The sequence below is a fragment of the Canis aureus genome, chromosome 3, assembly GCF_053574225.1.
Source record: "Canis aureus isolate CA01 chromosome 3, VMU_Caureus_v.1.0, whole genome shotgun sequence".
NCBI classification, from domain to species: Eukaryota; Metazoa; Chordata; class Mammalia; order Carnivora; family Canidae; genus Canis; species Canis aureus.
This window is the reverse complement of record NC_135613.1, coordinates 49859400-49886208: the sequence shown is the minus strand read 5'-3', so window position 1 is coordinate 49886208 and position 26809 is coordinate 49859400. Positions and strand designations below refer to the sequence as shown.

At 39.1% G+C, this 26809-nt stretch overlaps 1 protein-coding gene across 9 annotated transcripts in view; it reads left to right on the top strand.

Moving 5' to 3' along the window:
• Positions 1 to 26809, top strand: part of ZNF286A (zinc finger protein 286A) — an 80940-nt gene that overhangs the window by 38849 nt on the left and 15282 nt on the right. For 8 of the 9 annotated variants that reach the window (XM_077892548.1, XM_077892549.1, XM_077892553.1 and 5 more), the window contains 2 exons: positions 7406 to 8660; positions 9587 to 11064. In XM_077892548.1, coding sequence (XP_077748674.1) covers positions 7406 to 8637 — 1232 coding nt within the window. In that variant the 3' untranslated portion in view covers positions 8638 to 8660; positions 9587 to 11064. Of the gene's footprint in view, positions 1 to 7405; positions 8661 to 9586; positions 11065 to 26809 lie in introns of those variants that run through there. The other variant, XM_077892551.1, reaches the window with a different exon arrangement.

Genomic DNA, 26809 nt, shown 5'->3' with positions numbered 1-26809 from the left:
GGGAGTGTTCAGAAATAATAGCCCCCACAGGACAGTGAAAAGATGATACTTTTCAGTGCTTAACACAGAATGCTAGAAATGCTTTTGTGCTTTTATTTGTTTAAAGGTCTTAGTTTACATGATATAGCATTTTAAATAACATAAAATTTGAGAAAAAAAAGTAACACGTATGTATTCACTGTCAAAATTAAACATGTGCTAATATTTTGTTTATTTTGCCTGTGTTTCTTTCCTTTGTTTTGCAATATAAAATAAAAATATCATAACTGTGCAGTTTATTTATTCATGAGAGACACAGAGAGGCAGAGACATAGGTAGAGGAAGAAGCAGGCTCCCTGCGGGGAGCCCAATGTGGGACTCAATCCCAGGACCCCAGGATCATGACCTGAGCAGAAGGCAGATGCTCAACCATGGAGCCACCCAGACGTCCCATAACTGTACAGTTCTGTGAATTTTCACAAATGAACACATTCATGTAACTAGTGCCCAGATCAGGAAGCAACCTTACCAGCCTACCAGTACTCTTGTCACTTCATTCCTTCCAAGGGTAACCTTATCCTAACTTCTATCACCATAGATTAGTTTTGACTGTTCTTGAACTTCATATAAACAGAACCATACTGTATGTTCTAATGTCTGGCTTTCTTCACTAAACATTACTGTGTCATTACATGTCATTGCATGTAGTTGTTCATTCTCTTTGTTGTACAGTGTTTCATTATGTCAGTATACCACCTTATCCATCTCTTGAGTTCGGTATCTGGGCGGTTTCCAGTTTGGGGCTATATTAATAGTGCTGCTATGTATATTCTTTCATATGTTTTCTGGCAAACATACAGGCATACCTTGGAGATAGTGTGGGTTTGGTTTCAGACCACCAGAGTAAAGTAAGTACTGCAAAAAAGGAAGTCAAATGAATTTTTTGGTTTCCCGTTGTACAGAAAAGTTATTTTTATACTATGCTGTAGCCTATCAAATATATAATAACCATAATGTCTAAACAAAACCAATGTACCTACCTTAATTAAAACATATTGTTAAAAAAATGCTAACTGTCGGGGTGCCTGGGTGGCTCAGTCAGTTAAGTGTCTGACTCTTGATTTCGGCTCAGGTCATGATCACAGTCATGAGATCGAGCTCCATGTCAGGCTCCAAGCCCTAAGCTCAGCTTGGAGCCTGCTTAAGATTCTCTCTCTCCCTCTGCCCCACCACCACTGTCTCTTGTGCACACTCTCTCTAAAAAAAAAATGTTAACTGTCATCTGAGCTTTCAGCAAGTCATAACCACTGATCACAGGTCACCATAATAAATATAATGATAATGAAAACGTTTAAAATATTGCAAGTATGTGACACAGACACAAAGTGAGCAAATCCTTAGGAAAATGGAGTAGGTAAACTTGCTTGATGCAGGTTTGCTACAAACTTTCAATTTGTAAAACAAAAAACACAGTATCTGCAAAGCATAGTAAAGAACAGAATAAAAGCAAGGTGTGCCTGGATATGCATTTCTGTTGGATAATACGCAGGTAGAATTGTTGGATCCTGGGGTAGATGCATGTTTACTTTTGGTAGATATTGCCAGACTTCCAAAGTCATTGTCCTGAGTTACAATTATACTCCCACTAGCAGAGTATGTGATTATGGGAGTGGCTCCATAATATTGTCTGATTGCTCCATTGAAGCCATTCTTATAGGTGTGTATCTTTTTAAGAAATAAAAAATGTTGGGGCACCCAGGTGGCTCAGTTGATTAAGTGTGACTCTTGATTTCAGTTCAGGTCATGATCTTAGGGTCGTGGGATCAAGCCCCATGTTGGGCTCTGCAGTCAGTGCAGAGTATGCTTGAGATTCTCTCCTCCCTCTGCTTGGGTTGGGGTAAATCATTGTAATGTGTGTGTATACACACATACATATATGCATGTCAAAGAACAGTAACGTATGTATAGTATTAGGTTATACTTTTTATTTTGTAATGCAATTTTTTTTTTCAATTTCACATTGTAGGGACACGTGGGTGGCTCAGTCGACTAAACATATGCCTTTGGCTTGGGTCATGATCCCAGAGATCAAGCCCGAGTCCTGCTCCCTGCTCAGCAGGCAGCCTGCATCTCCCTCTCCCTGTGCAGCACTGAAGTCTATGTTTATAGACTTTGATTGGTAACACTATCTCTGGTAAACCCTGGTCCTATATATACTTTGGTCTGTTTTTAGGCTTTCTGCTTTGTCGTCTATGCTGCAATAACACATTGTTTTAAGTATTATATTTTATAGTATGTATATCTCTAAAAGGAAATCTTGCTTTAATATTCTGCTTTTTACAGTCTTCTTGTTCTTTGGAATACTGGGTTTTAAAATCCCTCCTGTGATTATAGATATATCTGTTTCCTCTTGTAGGCTTCTCAGTTTTTGTCAGTTTGACTATTCACCACCCTTCCACCCCTTTTTTGTGGGAGATACTGCCATTTTCTGAATGATCTAGAACTCTTCATACACGAGGCATTGATTCCTTGTCAGACATTTTTTTCTAGTTTTTGCTCTTCAGTTTTGCTGTGCTCATTAATGTACAAATTTAATGCATTACAATCTTCTACATTTTTTTATTTTTGATTAGTACTTAGGAAGCTCTCCCTCCAAGATTAAAAAAATATTTGCTTTAGTTCTCTTCTTTATATTTGTCCTTTCATTTTTTAAAAATCCTTAATCCATTTGGAATGGCTGCTTCTCTGGTTGTATCTTCTTAGCTTTCTTTTCTGAACAATTGAATATATGAATCGTTTAAGGCTTGGTTTTAATCTCTCATCTCTATATATACTTGGAATCGTAAACTTGAGTGTCTACATGGAAAAGCAGGTAAGATACTTGAGCGAAGCAACCAGGGTAAGCAGGATGGACTGTAAACTAGAAGAACACATGCCTTTAATGAAAGGAGTAGCCATTACTCCGTTAGCTCTAGCTCTAGAGCTGGCACAGTTTTTTATGTAAAGGGCTAGACAGTAAATAACTTAGGCTTTGTAAGACATACGGCCTCTGTTGCAACTACTCAGTCTTCCATGGTAGTGTGGAAAACAATCATAGACGGATCATAAATGAATGGGTATGGTTGTGTTCCAATAAAACTTTATTTAAAAAAAATAGCAAGCTGGGGACACCTGGGTGACTCAGTGGTTAAGCATCTGCCTTTGGCTCAGGGCATGATCCCAGAGTTCCGAGATCAAGTCCCACATCAGGCTTCCTGCATGGAGCCTGCTTTTCCCTCTGCCTGTGTCTTTGCCTCTCTGTGTGTTTCTCATGAATAAATAAATAAAATCTTAAATAAAAAAAAAAAATAGCAAGCTGTAGTTGCCTAATCTTTGGTCCAATTGGTTGTTGTCATTCAGTATGCTTCTAGCTTTTTTCAAGAGAAACCCAAAATTTGAATTTCTTTGTGAAATCTCCCCATTTTTAAATGTTGTCACTAATCTCAAAAATTTGTATAAATAGTGTGGGCCAAACAAAACAAGCCTGAGGGTCAGATTTGCCCCACTGGTCACCTGTTTGCAGCCTCTGCTTTCTCCTACAACCAAATGGCCATCTCTACCTAGATGGATCCCAAATTTTTATTTCCAGCTGAGATATCTCCTTCAGCCTCCTGTTATAAACATGTGTGTAACTATTTGATGTCTCCATGTGCTTGTGTTAAAGATACCTCAATACAGCATGTTTAAAACTGATTGCCTGGGGGTTTCTGGGTGGCTGTTAATTAACTCTATAACTCTTGATTCCTGTTCAGGTCATGATTTCACGGTTGTGAGTTCCTACCCAGTGTGGAACCTGCTCAGGATTCTCCCTCTCTGCCTCCCTCCAACTCACATGTGTTCTCTCTCTCTCTCTTTAAAACTGAAGGGATGCCTGGGTGGCTCAGTTGGTTGAGCATCTGCCTTCATGGCATGATCCTAGCCTGAGGATTGACTCCCGCATCAGGCTCCCTGAAAGGAGCCTGCTTCTACCTCTGTCTACATCTCTGCTTCTCTTTTATGTCTCTCATAAATAAATAAATAATCAATCAATCAATCTTTAAAACAAAAAACATGCCAATATATAGTTGGAAAAGAGAGAAGTATTTTATAGCTTTTTCAGGGAAGTTTGGTTGTTGTGATACTAACCAAAACTGGGCAAGTGTTAGTTTTTGTTTTTTTTAAGATTTATTGATTTATTTTAGAGAGAGAATATGCATGCCTGTGAGCAAGGGGAGGGGCAGAGAGAGAGAATCCTCAAATAGACTCCCCACCGAGTACACAGCCCAATTTGGGGTTAAATCCTAGGACTCTGAGATCATAACCTTAGCCAAAATCTAGAGTTGGACACTTAACCAATTGAGCCACCCAGGTACTCTTGGTTAAGTGTTATTAGTGATAGATATAATGTGGTATCTGAAACCAGATCCATGAATTTTTCATACTCTTGTTAAAATCTATTGATCTTTTGGAAAATACTGGTTCACCAAGTTGTGCAGATCTTGTAAGTATTGACACATTATTATATGCAGTATTTTTTAAGTCACAACTTTTAATATCATCACCGATCTTATTTGGAAAATCTTTAAGGATGAAGAAGCTCAAGCTCTTAAGGGCAAATACAGGTTTTCCAAAATCCTAATTTCTGCCCCAAAACTGAAATTTTATTGGATACTGTTGATTATTTTCCTTGAAGTGACAGGCTCACTTTGTTCATTTTTTGAGAAGATATCTTTCAGACACTCAACTTGTATAACGTATTTTATCTGTCATTCTTCCAAGTAAAAATTGTAGTCCATGGAAAAAGCAGCTAATTCAGCTCAAATTATTTTTTTTAAGATTTATTTATTTATTCATAAGACACACACAGAAAGAGGCAGAGGCATAGGCAGAGGGAGAAGCAGGCTCCTCACAGAGAGCCCGATATGAGACTCGAGCCCGGATCCCAGGATCAGGCCTTGAGCCAAAGGCAGACGCTCAACCACTGAGACATCCAGGAGTCCCAAGCTCAAAGGATTTCATAACTGGTTTTCTTCAAGACAACCATCATTCTTTGATTATGAACAGAATTGCTTTATAAATATTTCCTATTTCATTAATTTAGAATTTTAAAAAGTCAAGGCTTGAAATTAATAAAAATGTTTCATTTTTAAATGAAACTGGCTTTTTTTTCCCCCCTTAACTGAGAGTACATGGCAGGGAGGACTACCACTGCTAGTAAGTTTGTTGTTATTGTCCTGCTTTGTGCTAAGTCATAAGCAGTTTTACATGATTACTTTTGTAACAGTGTAAATGATAAGACAATGAAAGAGGTAAATAACTTTTAAACATTAAATTGAAAATAGTTTTGAACTTCTGGCTTCCCAGGGGTTTATGGACTGCACTTTGAGATTTCTGCCTCTGCCAGTTGTACATCAAATCATTAGCACTTGTGCTGTGTCAGATTTTTTAGTGGTTTATACTCCTTTAAAGCTTATTAAGGTAGGTGTTGTCATTATTCCTTATGAAGTAGGTACTGTTTTTGCCCATCTTCACATGTAGTGAAAGTGAAATAGAGGTTAAATAACTTGTCCCAGGTCACACAGCTGATAAGTGGCAGAGCTGGGATTATATTCATGCATTCTGATTCCATAGTTCATGCTCTCTCTCACCTTGGGTTTTTTTGTTCATATCATTCCCTCTGTGTGAAATGCTCACCTCCATGCTTTTGTACCGATTACCTGCAACACTCACCTGAACTCCAACCCTACTTTCATTTCAGCTTAGTGATTTTACTTCCTCAGAGAAGTCACCCCTCATCTCCCTAGATTTCCATCTTACATTTTTTCATAGTGTCATTTGCCTTTTATTTCTCAATACTTAATTACTACAGGTGCATTTTTATATCCATTTGTGAATATTAGACTGAATTCTCTCTCCACTCGTGCATGTGTTTTTCCCCAGTGCCTAGCACAGATCCTAGCATATGGTAGATATTCAGTGGATAGCTGTTGAATAAATGAATAGAAGAGTAGCTTCGTGAAGGAATTGAATTCATTTGGCTGTATAGAATGAGGGACAGATCTAACTTAATTTTCTTCTAAATGTGTAATCAGTTGTCAGCACCATTTGTTGGAAAACAAATTATCTTTTGTTGACTGAAATATCACCTTTGTATTATTTTAATTGTGTATGCTCTATTTAATTTCTGAAGTTGCTCTTCTGTTTCATTGATCTGTCCATTCCTTTTTTTTTAAAAGATTTATTTTTATTTATTTATTTATTTATGAGAGAGAGAGAGAGAGAGAGAGAGGCAGAGACACAGGCAGAGGGAGAAGCAGGCGTCATGCAGGGAGCCTGACGCGGGACTCGATCCTGGGACTCCAGGATCGCGCCCTGGGCCAAAGGCAGGTGCAAAACCGCTGAGCCACCCAGGGATCCCCGATCTGTCCATTCCTTTGATCCACCATACTCTTTAAATTATTTTAGCTTCATAAAGTAGTTACATATTAGATATAAAAATTTAATATATTAGATATATTTAGAGAGGTCTAGCTTCCATCCCTGCCCTCTCTATTCTGATACTTCCCCTATTTTTATTAATACGTTTTTAAATGAGTATTTCATTAGTCCATGCTTTATTTTTGAAAATATAACCAAATATGTACATATATTTATATCTCCCCCTCCCCATTTTTTTCTACATAAATAGTATCAAACTATACACACTTGCAGCTTGCTGGTTTTTTAAAAAAATTATTTAATGTATCATGGAGATAACTTCATACTATATATAGAGATCTTTCTGATTTTTTTTAAAGTTGCATAAGACTCCATTTTATGTCTACATCATTGTATATTTAATCAGTTACCTATAACTACCAGACTTTAGCTATCTCAGTGTTATATAATTTCATATATTTGCCATTATATCCTTGGGAGATCATAGAAGATTTTTTATTAGAGATGTATTGTAAAAACATTGTTAGGGAAGATTAAACTGGAAGTGGAATGCATACTTGGACATGAGTAGGATTGGATGACTGGAAACCTAGAAATCATAACTGTCCTCTACACTAAAGTGATAACCAAATATTTAATACAGCAGTAAGTATTCAATTTGTTTCTACCCTCTTCTGATCTAGTGTTCATTTCCTGCTCATCCAGTGATCTATTGCTTCATCTGCATCTCTCCTTGTATATTACATCTGGTCTTCTTTCCTCTCTTGACTATCCTGAATGAGGTCCACTCATTTTTTCCACATATATTGTGCATTTGTTTCCTTCCATTTGCTTCCCTTTGAAAATCATCTTACAAAGTCAAATCCACTTAATCCTTAAAAGCATGCTTTATATCTTCATTAGCTATTACAGAACAGTCATTTGTTGACCGCTGAAAGCGAAGGAAATTTGCATGTCCAATTTCTTTCAGACCTGGAATCTAAACCTGAGGGCAAAGATTCAACATCAGTGCCAGATACTTCTAAAGAAGAATCATGCCAGACTGCAATAATAGACAGACTGACAAGAAATAGTGTCTATGACTCCAACTTGGAAACAACTCTTGAATGTGAAAATTGGTTAGAGAGTCAGCAAGGGAATCAGGAAAGACACTTAAGGGAAATGCTCACCCATGTAAATTCACTCCCTGAAGAAAGAGATCATGAGCGTGATATATATTGGAAAAACTTTAGTCAGAAAACTGTTCTTCTCACTCAAGACAGATCTCCCAAAGGACCCTATGCCTTTCATACACTTGAAAAAAGGTTGAAACAGAAATCAAACTTAATGAAAAAGCAAAGAACCTGTAAAGAGAAAAAACCTCATAAATGTAATGATTGTGGTGAACTCTTCACTTACCATTCAGTGCTTATTCGACACCAGAGAGTCCATACTGGAGAGAAGCCCTATAGCTGCAGTGAATGTGGGAAATCTTTTAGCCACAGAGCTAATTTAACTAAACATCAGAGAACTCATACTAGAATTCTCTTTGAATGCAGTGAATGCAAGAAAGCCTTCACAGAAAGCTCATCCCTTGCAATACATCAGCGAATTCACATTGGAGAGAGACCTTATGAATGCAATGAATGTGGAAAAGGTTTTAATCGAAGTACACATCTTGTGCAGCATCAGTTGATTCATACTGGAGTGAAGCCTTATGAATGTAATGAATGTGATAAAGCTTTCATTCATTCATCAGCTCTCATTAAACATCAAAGAACTCATACTGGAGAGAAACCCTATAAATGTCAGGAATGCGGGAAGGCCTTCAGCCATTGCTCATCCCTTACTAAACATCAGAGAGTTCATACTGGAGAAAAGCCATATGAATGTAGTGAATGTGGAAAAACCTTTAGTCAGAGCACACATCTTGTTCAGCATCAGAGAATTCATACTGGAGAGAAACCCTATGAGTGTAATGAATGTGGGAAAACCTTCAGCCGGAGCTCAAATTTTGCTAAACATCAAAGAATTCATATTGGAAAGAAACCATACAAATGTAATGAATGTGGAAAAGCCTTCATTCATTCATCAGCTCTTATTCAACACCAGAGAACTCATACTGGAGAGAAGCCGTACAGATGTGATGAATGTGGGAAAAGCTTTAAGTGCAGTTCATCCCTCATCAGACATCAAAGAATTCATACTGAAGAGCAACTCTGAAAAATTACTGAATGTGAAGAAATGTAAGTTGACTTTATCACTGTGTTAAATACCTGAATTTTTTATGGAATACCCGTAAAATGCTGCTCAAGGACCAATCCTGTATATGTCTACTTTTATTTGCATAGCACATAGTTTTGAGCCATAGACAGAATGCTCCTTATATATCCACTGATTTGATTATTATGAAAGCTGGTGAGAGATCTCAAATTTTGCTCCCCATCCCTCACCCACCATCACTACCAAGTACCCTTTCATGGAAATTCAAGAAATCCTTGGGAATGGGCAGCAGTATTATATTTGTGAAATTTTATTCCTCTCTCTGTCACATGAAAGCCCTGTTATAGCTTTTCATTCTGTAAGAAAAATCTTATTTGTGAAGTTAGGCAGAGGACGCCTATCTTTATCATCAGGAAGACAGAGTTGTTCCTCTTTGGATCCAAAGTAGAGCTCCAGATGGACAGGAAGTGTCATTTTTCCAGAGGTTTTTTTTCTTTTACATTAGCTATAAAATGTAAAGGTAAATGTAAAGGTTAAGAGTTGAAATATGCTTTGGGTTCCCTGCTTCCCCAAAGGCTCCTGTCTAATTTGATGAACATAAATAGAATGTATTGCAGGTTCTAAGTTATGTTCCCATGGATTATGTTGGTCATAAGTTTAGATAATTGTTAGCCCTCTGCTATGTAGAGTTTCATTTTCTGCTTCCTTGGAATTGCCCTGAAGTTGAGAGTGGGTCAAAGTCTTAACTGTAGTTTTCAATTAAATGCCTCTTTTCTTATCCTTGGCATTGAATGAGTCTTTGGTTTTTTCCATAATCAAAGTATTAGGGAGATTTCATTTCTTTACATTATCCTGCTTTCTGTAAACTATGCTTTGTCTCTTTGAGAGAAAGTCCCTAGGATGTTGAGGGTCTGAAAAGTTGATAAGTTCAATGTGTTGTTATATTTAGGGTCCCAGTCAAGAAGGAGAACTGAAGCAACTGTGAGACACAAGGACAAACCTTCATGTCAAATATGGAGAATAGTTCACAGGACAGTGACTCACTGGAGGATAAGCAGCTTCCCTCCATGAAGAAGAGGTTGCCATGCCATTTCTCTGGCTTTCATGTCTAACCACATTTTCTGTTGTTATTGTTCTCTCTATATGTTTGTTGGTCTTTCCCAGAGCCCTAAAGAAGGTAGAAAAGGCATGAAACCTCAATGATAAATTGACATAAGTTACATGGGTGACCAAAAATCAGTGGTGGTATTGGAAACATGAAAGCAAACGTTCAAATAAATATCTAACAAAACACTATACAAATGTCATTTTTATTGTTATTCTATTTTATGAAGAGTGTAGAAAAGTTAGAAGGAAAATAGTTATAGAGCTCTAATTTTTCTCCTAAATTCTATCCTTTATGAACATTCAGCAATCAGTCCATACTCTTGCCTTCTCTCCATTATCCCTGTTATTTCTTATAATTCCTTCTGTAAGCCTTAGTTGTATTATTGAGGAGAAGTAGAGGAATAGAGTTTAAAGAAGTGGCAGTAGAGGGCAAGATCATTAAGAATAAATGGATTAAATCCAGCCATGGTGGAAATCAAAGAAAATGATAGGAAATGGGGCTGAAAGGACTGGGAAGAGGTTTTGGAAGGAACAAAAAACATGTTGGAGGTGGAGGTGGGTGGGTAGGCTCAGGGTCTAAGAGGTCAGGGTAGGAGGCTGACAGGAACAAGGGAAAGGCACTCGTTCTCGTCACCTTAATACTCCATATTCATGCTCAAAGATAGGAACTGACAGACTGGCCACCACCCACAACCAAGTCCAGGCTTCTGACTGTTTCTCTAAATAATGTTTAGTTAAGTCTTAACCAAACTCATTCATTTACATTTGTTTGTGGTACAATGGCTGTGTCCAGTAGATGCAGCAAAGATTGTATGTCCCCAAAAGCCTAGAATGCTTGATGTTTCTCTATATGCCAAACACTTGAGTGAAAATAAATTCATCATTTGGGGGCCAAAATTTGACTTGCAAAATAAGATCCACTTGGCCTTTTCAAAGCCGAGTTTGAATTTTGCCAACCTCACTTAGCATTTATGTGATCTAACTACTTGCCGTCTCTAAGTCTCAGAGTCTTTATCTATAAGATGGGAATAAATCATCCCTTTCTCATAAGGTTGTGAGGATTAAATAAGACAATGCATATGAAAGACCTCACACACAGTAAATTATATAGAGAGCCTCTATATGTATATGTGTATATATATATATGCATATATGTGTACTTTAATGAAATATCAATCCATTTGGGGTGCTACGACAAAATAACTCAGAGTGAGTGACTGCGTGGCTTATAAACAACATTTTCACAGTTCTGGAGACCAACGAGTCAAAGATCAAAGCCTCAGCAGATTCAGTGTCTGCTGAGGGCCTGCTCCCTGGTTCAGGGACTGCCGCCATCTTATGTCTTTGCATAGTGAAAGGGTAAGGGGGCTCTAGGGCCTCCTTTATAAGGGCAACTAGCCCTATTCCTGAGAATTCTGCTCTCATGACCCATTCAGCCTCTAAAGGCCCTGCCTCCTAATACCATCACTCTGGTGATTCGATTTCAAGATAAATTTGGGGAGATACAAACTCAGTCTGCAATAAGTGGCTAAGTATCAATCAAATAGAAATTACTTAAGAATGAATGTATCTTCTACAGCTTTTGTTTACCGTTCAAGAACTGTCAGCATCCAACTGTCTAGCGCATCATAGAAAAGGGGCTTCTCCTGCTCTTGCTTCTCTCTGGTGCTGCTCCATACACAGCCTCCTTGAGACCTTGGGGAATCTGCTTTTCTCCCTTCTTAGTACCACTTAACCAGGAACTATCTGATAGTTTCAGAGACTCAAGTTACTAATCTAATTGCAGTTTAAGTAGTGTTATGAGACGTGGTCTAAGTTAGTTTCACTGGGAACTCTGGCCTTTACATTTCATTATTTGTTTTGTTTGTGTTTGATGTTTAGTATGGCTGTACTCCAACATGAATCTTGGAAGTTTTAATGTTCTGCTTTTCAAATGTTTTTGGTTACCTACAAACTAAATTTGACTGCTCTTATTGGTCCACTGTCAATAAAGATGTTGTTTATATATTCATTGTCAGAAATTTTGTAAACGACTTCTAAAGTTTCCTGATTTAAACATTTTTTAAAGATTTTATTCATTTATTTATGAGAGACAGAGGCAGATACTTAGGCAGAGGGGAGCCTGATATGGGACTTGATGCCAGGACCCCAGAATCACAACCTGAGCCAAAGGCAGACACTCAACCACTGAGCCACCCAGGTTCTCCAAATTCAAGCATATCTTAAGAGGCAAAGATAAACCAACTATAAACTATTTCCATATCATTCAGGGAACCAATCACATTTCTAGTTGTTCATCTGGGCTTCACAACTTCTGAAGACGTGGGTTTGGGAATTTCCTCCACAGCCCATGTCTCTGTAAGAAAGTTAAAGAGTAGAAGAAGGTTGTTTCTACCAAATGGTGTTGAGTCTTCAGGTCAAGTGAAGGCATCACTCATTTAAGAGGGGGTAATGGGGAAAAAAGGCACCACTTATTTAGCAGGGGTAACTAAAAAGTACAATTGCAACTAGGTAAGATCAGGTCGACTGATTTAGTGTAAATTTTAAATTCCATCTGGCTTTTGGGAGGAAAATGTTACATCACCCAAAGTATTAAAACAGTATGCTGTATAAGAACACAAAACAGTATTCAAATTGGTAAACAATTGACTAGTTTAATTGTCTGTTAAAAGTTTCTAACAACTTTATTTTCCTAGATGAGTTTTCACTTTTTATCACAACAAGACTCAAGTTGGAAGCTCTTTATCCACACTTTCTCTCTTCCCTTACCTAATTCTTTTTAAGTCCCAATGGGGCAGTCTTGGAATCCAGAACCACAAGCTGTCCCTCACCCTAGCTTTTTTTGGCAATGGGGAAGGGTGTGCCCTTATGGTAATATATATAATATGTTATCTATGGATTACCTTGTAGTTCTAATTGATGCCCTCAAAAAAAAAAAATCAGATGTTGTCATTGAATTGTTCTTTATATATTTTTTACAATGTAACTTGTTATTTTTTAACCTGTTAGTCCATAAACCAGATAATCTGCCCTTAGATTGAGTTGACTATACATAAAACGTGCATAATTCACTCTCTTCCCTACTCCCTGCCCCATTCACCCATAAACATTACTATAGTGTCAGAAAAGTTCACTTGTCTGAGGAATCAAAGGAGTGAAACCAGAGACCCCAGCATTGCTTGATCAAGGGCTGTTTATCTCCATTTCTGTTCTATTTTTTTCTATATGGGCTATATTCTTTTTTTTTTTTTTTTTTGGGCTATATTCTTATAGCATTTCCAAGTTAGTGTGGTTCTAAGCATTTACAATCCCAAGGAGAATATTTCTAAGTAATCCAGCAAAATCCTCAAGGCTATTTCTCAGCTTTGCTTGAAATCATGCTGATCAATCACTGAACCTTTTACTGCTTTGAATTGGGATCCTGTCATTGACCATGCCTGAGTCCCTGTAAAACCCTGAGTAGGGGCAGGTGAAGCCCATCCCACTCAAACAACTCACATTGCAATGAGGAAGGGCTGCTTCCTTAAAAAAAAATCCAAAGATGCTGAGAGGGGAAAACAAACATGTCAAATGCAATTGAATAGCAAACTTTAGCATGAATAAGTCTATACCGTCTACTGCTCCCAATCTGTCTCCCCAAAAGAATTGTTTTCCAAAGATGACTGACACACTGTTAGAAAAAGGCCTAAATCTAAGAAAACACAACATTGACTTCATAGGATTTCAGTGAGGGTTGCATATGTGAAAATGCTTTGTAAGCTATAAACATGTTGCAGAGTCATATTATTAAGATGATAATTATATATAATAAGCATGTACTTCTCATCAGAACGCCAATTCTGAGTGGTAACTTGTGCCATCATGGCAGGGAGTCTTTGCTCAATAGTTATATTCCCAAGGTGATACAGAGCAGCCCCATCTTAAGTGTTCCTTTTGCCATAGCAAAAACATGGCTATTTTATGTAAAGTTGACTCAATTCCCACTCTTACGACCCATGCATCTTATATTGTAGTGATTTAAACTTCCTGGATTATCAAGGACTTTAATTTGTGAAAACAAACCCATTTAAAGCAAGCTTAGGGGATCCCAGGGTGGCTCAGCGGTTTGGCGCCTGCCTTTGGCCCAGGGCATGACCCTGGAGACCCAAGATTGAGTCCCGCATCAGGCTCCCAGCATATAGCCTGCTTCTCCCTCTGCCTGTTTCTCTGCCTGCCTCTCTCTCTCTTTCATAAATGAATAAATTTTTAAAAATCTTAAAAAAAAAAAAGCAAGCTTAAACCAAAGGGCTACCATAATTTTAGAGAGTTTAAGAGTTAGACATGGCTTCAGATATGACTGCATTCAGGTGTTCAAAGGTGTCATCAGATCTGGTTCTGGCTATCTTAGCTCTTTTTCTCCAGATTGGTTTTATTCCTAGACAGGCAGAATGGCAGAGATGGCCACTGCAGCTTTTGACTTGAGTTACCCTGACAGCTAATTGATTCAAAAGACTATTTATTGTCTGCGGTTCCATTAAAAGTTGCAGGGTAGATTCTGATTGAATGGCTTGGATCACATACCCATCGAGCTAATCACTATGGCTAGGGGTTTCCCACAAGAATTGTTACCAGAGGGGGAGAAGGGAAAGTGTACTGAGCAGAAAAAACAAACAAACAAAAAAACCCCAGCTATCTCAGGATCTAGGCCTCCGCAGTCCAGAACAGAGATTTAACTTACTAATAGAGTACAGAATGAGGGCTGAGGATCTCTGGGTGGCTCAGCGGTTTAGTGTCTGCCTTAGGCCCAGGGCATGATCCTGGAGTCCTGGGATCCAGTCCCACATCAGGCTCCCTGCATGGAGCCTGCTTCTTCCTCTGCCTGTGTTTCTGTCTCTCTCTCTCTCTGTGTCTCTCATGAATGAATGAATGAATAAATAAATAAATAAATATCTTTACAAATAATAATAATGATGAGGGCTTTCTGCCTTCTATAGCCCTGCAAGGAGGAAGATCAAGAAAATAAGTAGTTTAAACATGGATTACCCCGACTTGTTTGTCCCTCTTCATGAATTGAGGTTTCCCTCAGATTAATGGCAACTCAGAAGGGTTGACAAACTTAGCTTTTAATTTCCAGGGATCTTACTTCAAAGGACCTCATGTGCATGTGGACATAAACACCAAGATAGATTTTTAATGCTCATATGGAAAAGGGCAGATTTTTTTTTTTTTTTTATGATAGTCACACAGAGAGAGAGAGAGAGGCAGAGACACAGACAGAGGGAGAAGCAGGCTCCATGCACCGGGAACCTGACGTGGGATTTGATCCCGGGTCTCCAGGATTGCGCCCTGGGCCAAAGGCAGGCGCTAAACCACTGCGCCACCCAGGGATCCCGGAAAAGGGCAGATTTAAGTGGATTTTAGCACCCTGGTTTCTAAGTCTTTAATTATATCTCCTTTTACATTTAGAGCCATGTATGTGTAACAACTTAGCATGAGTCCCATTCAGTCATATGTGATGGTCATAATTGATGGAGAGGGAAATCATTTTTTTAAAGATTTTATTTATTCATGAGAGACACACAGAGACACAGAGACATAGGCAGAAGGAGAAGCAGGCTCCCTGGAGCCTGATGTGGAACTCGATCCCAGGACCCCAGGATCACAACCTGAGCCAAAGGCAACCCCTAAGCCACCCAGGCACCCTGGAGAGGGAAATATCCTGAGGTTTACTTGATGGTGGGGGAGTCTGACTACAGCTACTCCCAGATACCCTAAAGTAGTAGGAGTGCTAAGAAGAGGAAGGTTGTATGTGATATGTTCCACCTGAATTGAGATCAGAGAAAGGTCTCCTATATTTTCTCCATCATGTAATTGGATTGTGAGTTTAGCAAACCATGACTATATCGTTATCTGTTTTGGCCTTCTCGCTACAACATCAATTCTTGATGATTGCCTGTGTGACCTATTTGTTTTGGGCTGGCAAGAACCTTCTCCTCATCATAATCTGATGAAGTGGCCACCATCTCAAACACTGCTTTTGCCATGCTAGAAGGAGAGAAGGAATGTAAAGGGTCTTGCACTGATGCACTTCATTTCCACTCACAATTTTATTCCCCCAAGCATGTCATGTGTCCCTATCCAACCTCAAGTGAGGACCAGGAATAATCATCTCCTTTGCAGCTCTTTGCAGGAAAGGAAACTTGCTCTCCTGCTCTCCACACATTGTAGAACTAGAAGGTGGTATAGCAACCCTGCATTTTTTAGGCCTTCCTCATCACCCCTCATATATAAACACCTTCTCCAAGCCTCTGACTCTACCACTTCTTCCCCCCTCTTTGCTACCATCACGTCCTGACTCCCTGCTCACTTCTCCATACTCATTGAGCCTTTTGGTCTCCTATTTTTTGCAATTCCTCTCAATATCTACACCCAGGATTATTCAGCAAGTACTTCTGAGTGACTACACTATGTTCTGGGCACTATGTGTTAGGTATGTGCTAGGTGCCAAGGGATAAAATTGAGTCAGATGCAGACTCTGCTCTTAGAGACTTAGCCAAGTCAATAAGCAATCACAATACGGTGTGATAAGAGCTGTTATACAGGTGAATAAGAGACCATAGAAGTAAAAGGACACCCAACCCAGCCTTTCTTGGTCAGAGAAGTTAGCATCCAAAACACCAGGAAGATGCCATCATAGCTGAGTCCCCAAAAAAGGGAATTACATGGTGAAGAAGATAGGTGGGAAGGGGTGATATTGTAGACAGAGGAAGCCATGTCGGAGGTGGAGGGTGATGTATTTCAGGAACTATGTTTGGTTTAGCTAATTATGCCTAGAGCTTAGAGAATAAAAGCAACACTGATAACTGAGGATGTAATGATCTCAGATCTTGAAGGGTCTTGTAAGTTAATCTGGAGTTAATTCTGGAAAGTATGGATATGGAAGGGAGGGATCAAAAATTTATTGACCTCATTAATGAGGGAACTACCAGGTTAATAAGGCTGATTCAAAGATGGTTACCAGAGATTGTGTATATATAGTCAATGAGGGAAAACATGTTGGGATTAGCTTGCTAAACTAGATACAAACCTGGCTAATGTCCTACAGGGCGATAAAACCACAAACTTTGGAGCTTTCTTTTCTACCAAACATAAATCATTTGCGATTTATCACAGTTTTTTGGTTTTTAACCAAAAAAAAAAAAAAAAAAAAAAAAGGCTCCAGAGTTTGGCCCTACTGAATATTAAATAGTAAGTTAAACAAAGTTATATTCCCCCAAAGTGTCAGATAACCTTTAAGTGGACTTTTAAATTAAAGTTCCAATTTGATGTTCAAAGTATATGGAATTGAACACCAATGTTGAATTTTTCATAATCTTAAACATGTGGAAGTAATGTAACTGAGCAGATAAGGAAAACTAGAAGTTTAGATCAACTAAGCCCTCTATGAGAAGGCAAACCCAAGTATTACATTATGATTTATGATAATAAATATATATATTTAAACTTTGTCCTCATTTCTGGCAGAGTTCCTAAAACCCTTGACATTTCCTAAGTGATAAGACTGGTGATTTTCTGTGGTGTTAATGAGATGACTTTTGGACATTACCTAAGGATGGGGGCTAGATGCTAGGAGAAATATCCTTGTGGTTAGGGACTTGAAACTGTCAGCCCCACCTCCCTGACCTTGGGGGAAGCGGACAATGGCTAGAGACAACTGGCCATTGAATCAGTCATCAATGGCCAAAAATCTAAGCAATCAAGCCTATGTTAGCAAAGCCTCCATAAAAACTCAAACCCAGGTTGGTGACAATGTGGAGTTTTGGGGAAAGTGGTGTGCCTGCAGGGGAAGAAGGGAGGCTCTATGCTCCTTCCCTACCCCTTGCCCTCTACATCTCTTCCATTTGGCAGTACTTGAGTTATATCCTTCTATAATAAACTGGTGACCTAATAAGTGAAATGTTTCTGAGTTCTGTGAGCTGCTCTAGCAAATTAGTTGAACCCAAGGGTGGGTCCATGGAACCTCCAGTCTATGGTGAATTAGTCTGAAGCACAGGTGACAACCTGGATTTATGACTGGCAACTGGACTGGGGGGCAGTCTTATAGGACTGAGCCCTTAGCCTCTGGAATCTGAGGCTATCTCCAGGTAATTGCATCAGAATTAAGTTAAATAAGAGAACACCCACCTGGTGTCTGAGAATTTCTTGGATATATATGGAAAAATCCCATATATATGGGATTGGTGATCAGAAACATGCTAAATCTTACAAAATAGAGAATGCATGCCTACAGTATATTCTAAATTAACAAAACTTAGGAAGAAACTTATGGCTCTTTTTAAACCAAAATCATCAAGCCAGTCTTATTTGTTTACAGAACCACCTTGATTATGGGCACTTGGGTTCTTATGTAAAAATCTCTCTATACTAGTGTTTCTATGAGAAGTTTTATTTTTGTTTTCCCAAAAAGGCTACATTCAGAGAATTAGAAGTTAGTCTCTTAGAGTCCTAGAGTTTCCTTATATTAATTTTTAAAACTCCTACTACTCTCTATAAATTAATCAGAACTCCTTTACCTTAAGTGTTTATAACCTAATTTATTAATCCCTTCCAATTGTAGAGAAATATGTGAAAAACATACAGTAAGATAAAGGTCAGTGTGTCTCATTTACAGATATAGATACACAGATAGATTTCAGCTTCATTTCACCAACATTAATCACAAGTCAGAAGCTTACCTGTGCAGGTCTCATAGGACTGGTCTCCTTTTTGGTGGATAGGAGACATTTTCTGGAGTTGTATGAAGTCACATAAAAACAAAGCAGAGTTTCTGTCTTCTCCCACACATCAGAGAATAGATTCATCCCCCATCACCTGCCCAAGAGATCTGATCTGAGGAATTTTCTAAAGCAGAAAAAAAACCTAGGGGTATAATGGAAGATTTATATAATGCTGTCAAAAGTTCACTGTGGAAAAGTCCTAGGAACATGAAGACTTGTCAAAAAGGTAGCTAGATAACAAGAGGTATCGTCTGATGTCAAGTTGACTTTTTTTTTTTTTTACAAAATAATTCAAACAGGAAAAGCAGCTTCAGATCGAAGTTTATTTTACTACAGAGCTTTCAGGAAAGAGTCCACATATGAACGCACATGAAATGAAGATCACAAAGAATTCTGATTTAATCATCCATATGAAAAATTACTCCAGAAAGATAGTTTTATTTTAATTAATGTTAAAGAACCACAGACCATAACTAACATTTTATTTTATTTTATTTACTTTTTTTTAACATTTTATTTTATATAAAAACATTTGCACTATAGAGAAATGTGACAGTTAATTTTATGTGTCAACTTTCTGGGCCATGGGGTGTCCAGACTTTTGGTCAAACATTATTCTGGGTGTGTCTGAGAGGATATTTCTGGATGAGATGAATACTTGAATCTTCAGAGTGAGTAAAGGAGACTTGAATCTAGAGTGAGTAAAGGAGACTGCCCTCTCTAAAGTAGATGGGCTCCATTCTATCCATTGAAGATGTGAACTGAATAAAAAAGCTGAGTAGGAGGGAACTCCTTCTGCCTGACTGTTGAGCCAGAACATTGGTCTTTTCTGGCCTTCAAACTTGGACAGAAATATCAGCTCTCCCAGGTCTCAAGCCTGCCAATTTTCAGATGGGAACTTAAACCATTGGCTCTCCTGGTTCTTAAGCATTCAGACCCAGACTGGGACTCTAGCTTGCCAATTATAGATCTTGGGACTTTTCAGCTTCCATAGTTGTATGAGCCAATTTTTAAAATAATCAATGAATGGACTTCCTTCTCTCTCTCTATTCCTTTTTTAAAAATAGATTTTTAAATAATTTCTGCACCCATCATGGGGCTCAAACTCACAACCTGGAGATCAAGAGTCACATGCTCTACTGACTGAGCCATCTAGGTGCCCATTTCTCTGCATTCTCACTGGAGCTATTTCACATCCTGTTGGCTCTGCTTCTCTGGAGAACCCTAATATAGAAACTGCACAGATGACATAGATTTTTTTTTCTATGTATAAAGTAAGAAAACAGTTGATTTATAAGAAAACAGTGAAGAAAATGGATAAAAATTTAATAAATGTGGAAAACTTCTCTGGGACTCCAGAACCCTAGCCTAGAAGCAACTGTAGGCTATCTCAGAATGCAGCATATTATTCACAATCATCTAGTAGGTACATCCATATAAAAACAAGTTTCCTGGGGCAGCCCGGGTGGCTCAGCAGTTTAGCGCTGCCTTCAGCCCAGGGCGTGATCCTGGAAACCTGGGATCGAGTCCCCACGTCGGGCTCCCTGCATGGAGCCTGCTTCTCCCTCTGCCTGTGTCTGTCTCTCCCTCTCTCTATCATGAATAAAAAAATAAAATCTTAAAAGAAAAAAAAAGTTTCCTCCAACCCCACAGAAGCCAGTAGCATTGCCTGAAATGAATAAAATGGGGTAGCCTGTGTGACAAAAGAAGACAGTAAGTTCAATTTGGGACAGGTTCAGTTTGAGGTGTTTAGATGGGCCCTGGGCAGGTTAGGTAATCTCTCTGTACTACTTCGTCTGAAAAATGGGATAATAACATAAATACTTGATAGGTCATTGTGAAAATTCAATGAATTAGTGTGTGCAAACTATAACTGTGCAGTGCATAATAAATTCTACACATGTTAATCATTATGATGTGTCGGGAAGCCTGGGTGGCAGTGGTTGAGCGTCTGCCTTCCGCTCAGGGCATGATCCCAGGATCACTTCTGGGATCCAGTACTGCACCGGGCTTGCCCCACAAGGAGCCTGCTTCTCCCTCTGCCTGTGTCTCTGCCTCTCTCTGTGTCTCTCATGAATAAATAAAATCTTTTTAAAAAATCATTATGATGGGTCTAGAACTCTAGTTTGAACTATAGATAGCAATACAGCAGTTGTCTACATGTTAATGACTACTGATGATATGCAAGGAACAGAGCAAAAGAGAACGCCAGGAGGAGTGGATCCAAAAGAGGACACGAGCTACCAGGGAGGCAGATGGAGAACCTGCAGCCCCCAGGCTGGAAAACAGTCTAGAGAGAGACTGCCTTCTCCTGCTTAAGGGGAGCAGCTTCAAAGAACCTGAATGTCCCCAACTTAACCAAGGGGCTGGAAAATACTTTTCTAAGTATTGAGAACAGAACTGCTGCAGCGCCAGCAGGAATACGTGGCCCAACAGCCAAGAAAGGAAGTCCCATGTTAGAGCACGGGATGCAGACAGGGCTTTCACTCCAGGATCTACAGGAAGGACGAGCTAAGGTCTGGCCACCATGTGCCACCACTGCCAGGGATCAAAGGCTTTACCTACGTTACAAAGGCTCTTGAAGTCTGTGTTGGTTTCCTCGGCGCCTGCCACCTTCAGGGACATCCGACGCCACACGCGGCCTGGGAGCCCAGAGGGCCAGAAGGGCCTCACTGACGCCGGAAGTAGAACCAAGCCCCGCGCGCAGGCGGGAGCGCGGTACTGCGCACGCGCACTGGGCACCCCTACCCCCCCCCCGCCCCCCGCCAGCGCCATTGTGACGAAAGTGGCGCCAAGTTATGTGGATCCCGTTGGTTCCCTGGGAGCCGGATTGCCGTTTCCCGCCACCCTGCCTCTCCTGGGGCTGGACAAGCCTCTTGCCCTGGATTGGCCGGCCACTGACCAGCGGGGCCGAGGCGCTAGAGCGGAAGTATAGGTGACTACCGTCGGGAGCACCCGGAGCTCGGCGACTTCAAGGCTGGGGTGGGAGCCTAGTACCCAGAAGGCCTTGCGGGTCAGCCCCTGTGTGTATGGACGTTCACCCCCAGGTACCCGGGGCCCCCCTAGACCCAGAAGGAGGAGGAGGCTGATAGGGGAATCTCGTGGGGTCCCCTAAAGTGCAGAGGGCGGTGCGAGTGGTTGCCCTTCGAGTGTCCCATGTCCAGACATGTGCTACCTAACAGGTGGTATTCTCTCTGGCGCGAATCAAGTCACCTTTCTTTTCTTTTCTTTCTTTCTTTCTTTCTTTTTCTTTCTTTCTTTCTTTCTTTCTTTCTTTCTTTCTTTCTTTCTTTCTTTCTTTCTTTCTTTCTCTCTCTTTTCCTTCCTTCCTTCCTTCCTTCCTTCCTTCCTTCCTTCCTTCCTTCCTTCCTTCCTTCCATTTTATTTATTTATTCATGAGAGACACACAGAGAGAGAGGCAGAGACACAGGCAGAGGGAGAAGCAGGCTCCAGGCAGGGAGCCCGACGTGGGACTGGATCCCGGGTCTCCAGGATCACACCATGAGCTGAAGGCGGCGCTAAACCGCCGAGCCCCGCCCCGGGCTGCCCCTCGAGTCACTTTTCTATAAACTCATTTTAATGCAGAGTCAGGCTTCAGATAATCCCTTTTAGTTTAGCTTTTTTTTTTTTTTTAAGTTTTTATTCATGAGAGAGAGACATAGGCAGAAAGAGAAGCAGGCTCCCTCTGAGGAGTCCGATGTGAGACTCGATTCCAGGTCCTCCGGATTACGACCTGAGTGGAAGGCAGAGGCTCAACCGGTGAGCCACCAACATGTCCCCAGACAATCGCCTTTAAATCTCTGTACCTGGGCATATTTATGATTGCATATATTGGGTGTTGCTGCATTGGGCTGTGGCCATGAAGATGACACAAGGAATAATCTCTTGTATTTTAGATAGCAATTCAGGTTTATGCATCACCTGATCTTGGTCATCTTGTTTTGTGAGATCAAGACTTATAAAGTTACAACACCCTAAAATATCCTGGGAAAAGAATCTGACACAGGAGCAAGAAGTAGCTGGTCATTTAGCTGGTGATTGGCAGAGGACTCTTCCCGTTAAGAGGGAGAAAGAAAAACAGAATCATTTGCCCGGTTTAAAATAAGTTAACCAAAACCCCAAAACTGAAGGAAGTTAGTTGCCCAAATCCCTTTACCAGGCATCAGCACACACATTCAAGTCACTGACTGAATCACTGAGTCAAAAGCATAAGGCTTTAAACATATAAGTATTTACCACCAAATTGTCTTTACAGTTGTTATACCCTTATATGTTTTCTTTTTCTTTACTATTTGTCTAGACTCACCAGCCATATTTTTTCCTTTTTTTTTTTTAAGATTTTATTCATGAGAGACACAGAGAGAGGCAGAGACATAGGCAGAGGGAGTAGCAGGCTCCCTGTGGGCAGCTCCATGCTGGACTTGATCCCAGGATCCTGCTGGGGATCACAATCTGAACCAAAGGCAGATGTTCAACCACTGAGCACCCAGGTACCCCCTCACTGGCAATACTTCCCCACATCCTGTCACATCTGGTATTGTTAGAACTTTTTATTATATCACTTTCTTAAATTAATGAATGAAATTGGTTAATGAAATTGATTTTTCACTGATGATTGCTGATACTACCTTTTCATGTTTATTGAGCATTGCATTTCCTGTTGTGAAATTTTGTATTTTTTTGCCCACTTTTCTTTAATCATTGTATTTTATACAAGATAAAAATAAAATATAAATCAGTTTTCAATTGAAACAAAACCACAGGCTTCACAGGTAAATCTAAAGACTTCTTTGATCACCACCCTTAATATAATTTCCTTATCTTCCTCTGTGGAACTACTGTTGTCACTAGAGTATATATTTTTAGAATTTTCCAAAATAGTTTCACAGCCTGAACCTTAGCACCGAGAAAAGACAACTAGAAATTAGCCTTATGATATGCAGTAGGAAGTACACAGCATCATCTAAGAATTCTGGCTAAAAACTTGATCCTAAATATAATTAGGCCTCTCTAGATTCAATTAGCAGTTTACAGGAAATCCTGGAGGATAACAGCACAATGTAAACAGTAGGAAAAATAAATAAATAAATAAATAAATAAACAGTAGGAAAAAGCAAAATTAGCCATATCAGAATGTGAGATATTCTTTTTTTTTTTTTAAGATTTATTTATTTAATCATGAGAGACAGAGAGGCAGAGACACAGGCAGAGGGAGAAGCAGGCTCCCTGCAGGGAGCCCAATGTGGGACTCCATCCTGGATCCTGAGATCACACCCTGAGCTGAAGGCCCACGCTCAACCATTGAGTCACCCATGTGTCCCATAATGTGGGATATTCTACAGTAAAATGACACTCTCTCCAATAAATGATTGTCAAGGAGGGAAAAAAAGAAGAGATGATTACAGAATAAATGAGGCTTAAGAGACATAAAAAAATGAAACTCTGTGTGAACCTGGTTTGGATTTAAATAACCAACTGTAAAAGATAGCTCTGAGATAATCAGGAAGAGATATTAAAATACTAATTAAGAGAATTAGGAGTTGTTGATTTTGTTAGATGTGATAATGGCATGGTAATTACATTGAAGTTTTTACATCTTTATAATTTAAAGATTCATTCTCAAGTATTTACAAGTGATACAATGTCTTATAAAAGTAATGGGAAAAGGATAAATAAAACAAAATTGGCAAAATGTTATTGATGATGGGTACATGGAGGTTCATTTGATTATTCATTCAACTCTTGTATATCATTAAAATTTTCTATAACAAAGTATAAAAAATACTTTTACATATACTTACTCCAAAAACACATAATATTGCATATTGCATATAGATATATTTTTATAAAACAGTATTATACTGTGTCTAATTTGCAACTTTTTTATTTTCAAAAAACAAATTAAAAAAATTTTTTTAAGTAGTCTCCAAGATGAAGAGTCGCTTGTGTCACTGACTGAGCCAGACAGGAGTCTCTTAACTTGTTTTTTATTTTTAATATATTTTTGAGAATCACCCATGTCAACACATTTAATTTTAACATTTCTTTAGGTACAGTATGGTGTTTCACTATATGACTACACCATACTTTTATTTATTCATTCTCCTATTGACATACATTTAGTTTGTTTCCATTTTTAGCCTAGTACAAACAAACTAGCCTAGCCTAGTACAGTGAACACAGGATAGTGTTTCTACAGAGGTAGAAATGCAAATTAAAAGGATATACTAATAAATAAATAAATAAATGGATATACTTATGTTTGGTTTTAATAAATATTGCCAAATTTCTTGTAAAGTGACTATAACCAATTTACAAAATAAATAGCTACCTACTCCCTTTCTAAAAAAGTAAAAAAAATAAATCTGAGGTTACCAGACTTTGTAATTTTACCAGGTGATGATATCTTGTTTTAATTTTCATTATTGAATGTATTTTCAGACATTTATGGTTTTATTTCCTATTATGAGTTAGGATAGTTAAAAATAGCTCTTTTCCTTACTTCCCCTAAAATATAAAATGGTAGCTATAGATACCACTATCAACCAGCCAAAAAAAATTAAGAGTGGCAATGGTAATATGATATATCATAGAATTAAAGACATTATAGGCATATCTTGGAGATATGGGATGCTAAGTTTCAGACAACTTCAATAAAATGAATGTTCCAATTAAGTGAATCCAATTAATTTTTTGGTTTTTGAATACATACAAATTTATGCTTACACTATAGTCTATTAAGTGTGCAATAGCATTATGTCTAAAAAAGCAATGCAAATAGCCATCATCTAAGCTGTCAGCAAGTCCCTATCATTTTGCTGGTGGAGGGTCTTGCCTCAGTGCTGATGGCTGCTGACAAGTCAGGGTGGAGGTTGCTGAAGATTGGAGTGGCGAGGCAATTTCTTAAAATAAGACAACAATGAATTTGACAATATGGGTTGACTCTTCCTTTCACAATTTCATTTTGACATATAATACTATTTGATAGCATTTTACCCACTGTAGAACTTCTATCAGAAGTGGAATGGGGCACCTAGGTGGCTCACTCACCATCTGCCTTCAGCTCGGTCCTGGGATCAAGCTCTGCAACAGGCTCCCTTCTCAGTGAGGGGCCTGCTTCATGCTCTCCCTCTGCTGCTCCCTCCTTGTGCTCTCTCTCTATCAAATAAATAGGGGATCCCTGGGTGGCTCAGCAGTTTAGCGCCTGCCTTTGGTCCAGGGCGCATTCCTGGAGTCCCGGGATCAAGTCCCACGTCGGGCTTCCGGCATGGAGCCTGCTTCTCCCTCCTCCTGTGTCTCTGCCTCTCTCTCTCTCTTTCTCTCTCTATGTCTATCATAAATAAATAAATCTTTTAAAAAATCAAATAAATAAATAAATAAATAAATAAAATCTTAAAAAAAAAAAGTGGACTCAATAAAATCTTAAAAAAAAAAAAAAAGTGGACTCAATCATCTCCACCCTGCCACTGCTTTACCAGCTAAGTTCATGTAATATTCTAAATCTTTTGGTGTCCTCTCAACAATTTTCACAGCATCTTCATCAGGATATATTCCACCTCAGGAAACCACTTTCTTTGTTTATCCATAGGAAGCAAAGCCACTTCTCATCTGTTAAAGTTTTATCATGATCTCAGGGTTGTGAGATCAAGCCCTGAGTTGGCTTCCACACTGAGTCTAGAGCCTGCTTAAGATTCTCTCTCCCTCTGCCCCCCTCTTGCTCTCACTCTTGCTCACTCTCTTTCTCAAAATAAAATAAAATAAAATAATTTTATCATGAGATTGCAACAATTCACTGACATGTTTAGGCTCTACTTCTAATTCTAGTTCTCTTGCTGTTTCTACCACATCTTAAGTTACTTCCCCCACTGAAGCCCCTCAAAGTCATCCATATGGGTTGGAATCAACTTCTTCCAAACTCCTGTTCTTGTTGATATTTTGACCTCTTCCCATAAATGATGAATGTTCTTAATGGAATCTAGAATGGTGAATCTTTTCCAGAAGGTTTCCAATTTACTTTGCCCAGATCCATCAGAGCAATCACTATCTATAGCAGCTATAATCTTATAAAAGGTGAAATTACTCCTTGATCCATGGGCTGCAGAATGGATGTTGTGTTAGCAGGCCTGGAAACAACATAAATCTCACTGTACATCTCCATCAGAACTCTCGGGTGACCAGATGCATTGTCAGTGAGCAGTAATATTTTGAAAGATATCTTTTTTTCTGAGCAGTAGGTCTTCAACAGTGGGCTTAAAATATTCATTCAATAAACTATGTTGTGTGAATGTGACTAGATCACCCTTTTTTTT